The 6,995-nt window shown below is 42.4% G+C and overlaps 1 protein-coding gene across 1 annotated transcript in view; it reads right to left on the reverse strand.

Moving 5' to 3' along the window:
• The window catches only part of FBXW8 (F-box and WD repeat domain containing 8), a 120,771-nt gene that overhangs the window by 105,132 nt on the left and 8,644 nt on the right, over positions 1-6,995 (reverse strand). Inside the window, exon 2 of the mRNA XM_069081736.1 lies at positions 189-293. Within this exon, the coding sequence (XP_068937837.1) occupies positions 189-293 (105 nt within the window). The remainder of the gene's footprint in view (positions 1-188; positions 294-6,995) is intronic.

Raw genomic sequence — 6,995 nt, forward strand, 5'->3', positions numbered from 1 at the left:
TTTTTCAAATGCATTCACAAAGATCCATCAATTCCATAAAATTTTAATTCTGTTCAGAAAAAAATGTTATTGAATGAAAGCTACCCTATTTATAGTTAAAAGAGTTCTCTGACATAAAACTAAAATAATTCCTGTCGATAATCCCTGTGACTGGGGGGAAAAAATGACATCAAATAGTCAGGGCTTACCTGAGCACACCTTCCCAGTTCAGTCCTGCCCAGATACTGAAATATCTTTAATGCCAGTTCATAAGGTAGCTGGATGTCAAAGAAAGGGATCTCATTGATTTCATTCTGAAAAGAACAAAATAAAATCATTAAAACATAAGCTTCATATTCCACAGTATGGAAACAGCTCATAATTCGTGTCCAGGTAATTGCTAGGCATCCATTCTTGGGTAGAAATAATAGAGATCATGCTGTTTTCTAAGAGAAGAGACAAATTCTTGCTATTCCACAGATCAGAAGTGTGCAACTAATTCAGGGCTTAGCAACCTTTTTCAAATCCCTGACCCCTCAGGTAGCCCCTGGCCAACCCCACTGTGCACCTCTAGAGTCCTAGAGACCAGTTCCCACAGTGTTTCAAAAAAGCAAGAACAGGTTCCCACATTACAAGGTAGGGAACACCACAGGAATCCATGCAAAGGTTCACCCACTTCAAGGGGGGTGCCTCATGTTTCTAAAGAGGCGGGAGCAGGCAGTGGCAAAGGAAAGAGGCCTGAGAATCCAGGCAGGCACCCTGGAGGGAGAAACAGCTCTGGCTTCCAAGACAACTGCTGCTACCCCCAACGTGGAGGGTGAGACCCACACACTGAGAAAGGCTCATCTAATTCACTAAGTGTTTTCATTAGGAAAAAAAGAGCAGGGTTGTGAAAAGGAATAAAAAGTAAATAAATAAAATGCTGCTCTTAATTGAGGTAAATACCATCTTCCCTTTGCTGCTAGAAGAGCAGAGTTTCCTAATGCACTCAAGGGATTACACTGGTTAACCTGAGTGGGCCAATGCAAACAAAGCATTTCTTCTACTGTGTCATTTATTAATGCTGAGAAATTAGAGCTTGCTTGTCTTTAGTTAAGCAATTAGAGATGAGGTAACTGGCTTTATTTGAGAGAAAAGGCTGTCATGGAGAGCCTGCCTACAAAGAGAAACAAAAGTGTCAAAACAAAAAGAAAAATACATCCCGTGCTCTCTGTCACATGCACCTGCCTCATTTCATTTTATGCTGGGCAAAAATCATGCTCCTCATTCCACCAGCAGGTATGTCCTTAATAAAATGCAACTTTAATCAGCTTTTGCTGACTTCGGTGGTTTATCATCATGACAGGCTGCAGCAGCAAGCACCCCAGCATCCCCAGGATAGCTGCCAACACAGCTTCCTAGATCTGCTTTTCTAAAGGAAAGCAACTAAAAATGGATTAACAATCTTGCTTTCATCAAACATATGTCATTTACCTAGTTTAGGGAAAAAAGGTCAACACCTGAACTTCAGAGAACACAAACTGAGGTTACAAGCAGACTTGTAACAAATACAGACAGAGAAACAGATCAGCAGACAGGCTTCCAGCTGTCTGAACTACATCCATACCTAGTCAGTTACCAGAGAGGGAAGCACCAACATCTGGGTTTTCAAAGCGGGGGGTGGGGGGGGGGGCTGAATGTCTGCCCAGAGTCTCATCTGGCCAAATCACACAACTCTTCTCAGTGAGCCCCAAAGTAAAACCTCACATCAGGGTATATATAACCTTCTCCTGGGTCAGAGAATGTCACAATCCTCTTGACCAATCACAAAGTAACAAGGTGTGGGCATTCCTGAACAACAAGCCTCCTGTCACAGGCTCCATGTGACCACGTTCAGCCTGTTAGGGGGCAGAGTATATTTTCAAATCAGGGAGTTCTCAGAGTCACTTAAGCCCATCAAAGGGCCTAGGGGCAGGGAAGATCTTCAGATTCCCATTCCCATAACACAGGCCAATCCACTAATTCACCATTCCAAAGAAAACATCCTTATTCACTGCATGACTCTAGGCTTCAAACAGACTCACAGTCTCAGCTTTTAAAGAAAATATGGTTCTACCAGAACACCATACACAGCAATATTACAAAGATGGTCAACTGTGAAAGACTTGACCACTCTGATCAAGAGAGTGATCCAAGACAATTCCAAAGGACTCAAGATGAAAAATGCTAGCTATCTACTACCAAACAGAGAATTTTTTTACTCTGTGTTTAGTTTTGTTTGCATTTCCCTTTGCAACATGACTAACATGGAAATATTTCATTACTTCACACGTATAATCAATACCAAATTGCTTGCCTTCTCAAGAAGGGTGGAGGAGCAGAAGTGAAGGAGAGAATTGAGAACTCAAAATTTTTAAAAATGATTGTTAAAATTTTTTACATGTAATTGGGAAATATTTAACAAAGTAATTAAAAATATATTTTTTTCAAAAACTAAACTTTGAAAAAAAATATTTCAAACTTCCTCAAACTTAAGTCTGGAGAATTCCTGGAAATGTTCCAGTTCATGTAGGAGTCTGAGGTACGTGGGACCACGTGTAAAAAGACACAGAGACAAGAGGAGGGGAGTTGTGCACGTGAATGAGATCAGGCCAGTTTGGCTGTATCACCAAGTGAAGGAGGGCAAATAATCTCCAGGGAGGCTGGAAAGAATAAAATTCAGCTACAATAAAGCATAGGGGGTCAAGTATTGAGGGCAGAAGGTGTGGGCACAGAAGAAAAGTTAACAAGAAGAGATATGAATGTACCTGTAAACATTCACATGCCAAAAGGAGGGCCTTGACCAAAAATAATAGGAATTCCTTCATGAAAAACAGTGTTTCTCCAACTATGTTTTATTAGCCTCCGAGGCAGTCAGAAAACAATTCCAAAGGGGTTCATGTGTGAGAGAGAAAAATATACAAGGAAATAAATATAAATGCTGTTAGTTACTTCTAAGGCTAAAATAGGCCTCTGGGAAAACCCACCAAGTGAACAGCGGTGGTTTATTCCTACTGTAGAACCTGAAGGGAATCCTGTTTCTATTTTTCCTTTTGTACTGGGCTTGGCTAGCACATCACCAAGGTTCTCCACTAGATCTAACTCAGGGTTAAGGAAGTATTAAGAGTAGGAAAATACTTCTTGTCATTACACAACCAGGCAGTTGAATGCTAAAGGAAGTCCTTCATCCTCTTCCTAATAAGCCTGGTCTTGTTCTTCCCTCTCAGGAATGTCAGGCCTTGCTGCTGCTTTCTTTCATCAAAGCATCCTGAGGATCCACTTCCCAAGTCCTCATCCCTCACCTGGCTGCACTACACTGGGATTTCTCTGACTTCCCCAGGATACCAGGAGGCTGGGTTATGGGAATAATCTCATCATCCTATAAGATCTCATCAGTGCCCTCTGCTGATTGGCAGACTGGCATCAGAGCGTGGGGATCAGTTCAGCCCATCTCATTCCTCACCTGACTGTTCTGCTGTAGATCCATCCTTCTCCTTTTCTTCCCCACCCCTCTCTATACCTGTGTTTTGTCTACCCCATTAGACTGCAAGCTCCTTGAGGCCAGGGGCTCTTTCTTTTTTTCATATTTCTATCCCCAGTGCTCAGCATAGTGCCTGAAACACAGTAGGCCTTTCATAAATGTTTGTTGCCTCTTCCAAAGTGGCTTCCTCTGCACTGCTTCTGGACTTAACACCATCTGTGCAGATCTTCACTCTCCCTCACCCCGTGTATCCTGTTACCAAATTTTACTGTGGCCAACTTCCCAGCATCCCTCCCTTCTGCCTTCTCTCCACTTACAGGCCACTGCTCCAGTTTAGGCCCTTTTACTTGCCAAGACAATCACAATGGCCTTCTACTTGGCCTCCCTGACACAACATCCTCCTCACTCCAAACCCTCCTCCACACAGTGGACAAAGTGATTTTCCTGCAGCCTAGGTCTGACCACCTCTCCCCCTTCACCTCCCTCTCCTCTGCTCCGTGAACTACAGTGGCTCCCTATTACTTCTAGGATAAATAGCTCTATTTGGCCCCTTCCAGTCTTCTCACCTTCACCTTCCTATCCTCTCCTCATGCTATGAGCCGGCCAGCCAGCCCACCTGCTCCTCCTGAAATGCTCCTGCTCACCATGTCTACCTCCTCAAACTCCTGGCTTCCTTCAGGACTGAGCTTAAGCACCACCTGCTACCAAAGACCTTTCCCAGTCTGCCAGATGCTGATGCTTTCTGCTCTAAGGATACTCTGGATTATCAAGTGAAATAATAGACATATTTATAGATGAAGTGCTTTACAAACCTTAAAGCTTCATCTAAATGTCAGATAGAATTATTTACTTTATACATGTCTTTTATGTATCTGTAAATGCACATGTTGTCTTCATTAAGATACTCTTTGAGGACACGGACTGTTACAGCTGTTTCTTTTTATCCTCAGTGCTCATACAGTGTCTGGCTCACAGGACATAAAATGATGCATTAAACAGGAGGACCCCTTAAGGTGGGTTCCTTCTCCCTCCTCCCTCCCTTCCTCCTTCTCCCTAAGCCCCCAAGGAGCTTGGTTGGAAGTTCGATAGAGCAGACAATGAAGGAAATTTAGGTTTGTCAGTAAATCTTCCCAACAATGACAGCTGTCATTAAGGCCCTACCTCAGTGTCACAAGGCAGGGGAAGGGGGGGGGGGGGGGGGCTGCCTCAGGAGGTGATGGGTTATTCCTCTCTAGAGGTCTGCAAGCAAAAGCTAAATAGCCATTTGTTGGATAGGTTCTAGTGAGGAATCTTATATGGATATGGGATGGTTACTGAGGTCCCTCCCAAGACTCAGATTCAGAGGCTATCCCCTTGGGGATTGGGGAGGTGTTCCAGGAAAATCCTAGTAGTGGGCAAAGAATTCTGGCCAAGTGGGAGGAATATCAGGAGCACTGGACAGCAGGAAAAGGTATAAAAAGGCAGTTGCTTGACATCAGGGAGGTCGGAGGTAAGTGGCAGATAGGTTTCACGGAAAGTAGGAGTATATACAATGTTAGGCAAGGATGATAGCAAGCAATAGGCAGAAGATAGAAGCAAACAGTAAACAGAGACCGAGCTACAGGAAAGGGGTCCAAACCCTGTAAAGACTGAGGAAAATAAGGTAGGTTCTCAATTCTGAAAAACTGTGGTACCATGCAGGACAGTCTCAAGGGCAAAGCAATAAGACAGGGCCTTTGGAAACTGGGGTAGAAACATTTAATCAGAAGAAATAAGAAAAAAACTTTGGCACTGGCTCTAGAACACAAGGTCAGAATGAGACTAGCAACAGGCTTACTTGACATCAAGCTACTGGGTTACAAATCCACACGACCTAATGTTTCCCTGGCTTAGGGTATGGACTGGTACCAGAGCCGGGGACAGAGCCAAGTGGTAAAGGAACTGGGCCAGTCATTACAACAGGTAACCCTTCTATCGAAAGCTGAGTGTCTCCTTGGTCCTCCACTCTTTGCAGGAAGCAAAATCTCTTCTGATTCTAACAGAAGCAATACAGAGTTCTAATACTGGAAGTGGAGACAGGAAGGCTTCTGTCACTGATTCTGAGTAATCCAAAATTCAGTTCAAATGAGATAATGCGCATATAGCCCTGTGCAAACTTGAAAGCACTACATAAATGCTACATTAATCATGAGAACAATAACTCAAGAATGTGTTCATGGACTTCACTGCCCCAAGTACTCCATCTCAAAACTACATAAAATGAAAAACTTGCAAAATACAGAGATGCAGCAAGGAAGATCAAAATTCTGTGAGAAGGCAATAGATGTCTATCATCCAGGCTGACCTGTGTGCTGCTGGAATTGTCCTGAGGGTGCTTTCAGCCCGCCTCCGGAAGAGGGGCTCATTTCTTCATACTAATATCCAACTACAAAAGCAACTACTTTACCCATTTGGGAAAGAGTCCATAGAAAATTAAATCTAAAAGAGTAAGAGTGGGATAGTGACTTGTGTCAGGAAAGTTTCTATCTGAATTCCACAGAAAACAATGAGAAGATGATATAATAAAAATCTGAAAAAAAAAATTATATTTCCTACGATGCATAAAACCCTGTAGCGGAGAGAAGGGAGAGGTCATGAGTTATTTTTAAAGTCTTGTGGTTCTGTGCCCTGCAGAACCGTCTGTCAACTACAGATGGACCAATCTGAAGAGAGATAAGGAGAACTCCCTCCTCTAACAAGGCTGTGGTCCAGACTGTGAAGTAAGCTAAAGGGTGGCAGTCTTGTACATCTCGGTGGCTTCTGAGAGCTACATTTAAACAAACAGGAACATGTGTATCCTTGCTACACTAGATCAGAAAAAAGATATTTCCTTTGTTTACCCATCACATTTCCACTCAGATAATTTCTGAGCAAAAGAAGTATACACCACCAACCCAATGATAACAACAATAATTGTTGCCTTAAAAAATAAAAGTCAACAATTTTCCTTTTTGAAGCTAAAAAAAACTCCAAAAAGGGAGGACTATATAGCCATTAGATACAGCCATTTAATGAAACTTGGTCATCCTATAAAATATTAATGACCATATTACTTCTGAGGAATAATCCTAATTAATCTTGATAAGGAATATGTGGAAGCATGGTATGAAGAAAACGGCATTTGACTTGGAATCAGGAGAGACTTAGATTTTAATACTGCCTCCAAAAGTCACTCAACCACTCTGAGACTGAGTTCCCTTATCTGGAAAATGAAGATGATAATAATACCTATAGGCTCTCCTTCGCAGGGCTATTGAGAGGGCCAAATGAGATCAAGTATGTAAAGCACTGAGCTATCATTATCATCCTCTGACATTAAGAATCATCAAAGATAAGTGCACCGGCTCCAGTGTCGGGATGACCTGGATCAAATCCGAGCTCAGATACTCAGCACCACACCCAGAAATAACTGGCCGTGTAACCTTGAGTAAGTTACTTAACCCCTATTGCTTAAAAAAAAAAAATTAAAAAAAATAAATAAACTACCACATTATTAAAA

The sequence above is a fragment of the Petaurus breviceps genome, unplaced genomic scaffold, assembly GCF_028583685.1.
Source record: "Petaurus breviceps papuanus isolate PSGF00001 unplaced genomic scaffold, PetGlider_PUasm1.0 99, whole genome shotgun sequence".
In the NCBI taxonomy this organism is placed as follows: domain Eukaryota; kingdom Metazoa; phylum Chordata; class Mammalia; order Diprotodontia; family Petauridae; genus Petaurus; species Petaurus breviceps.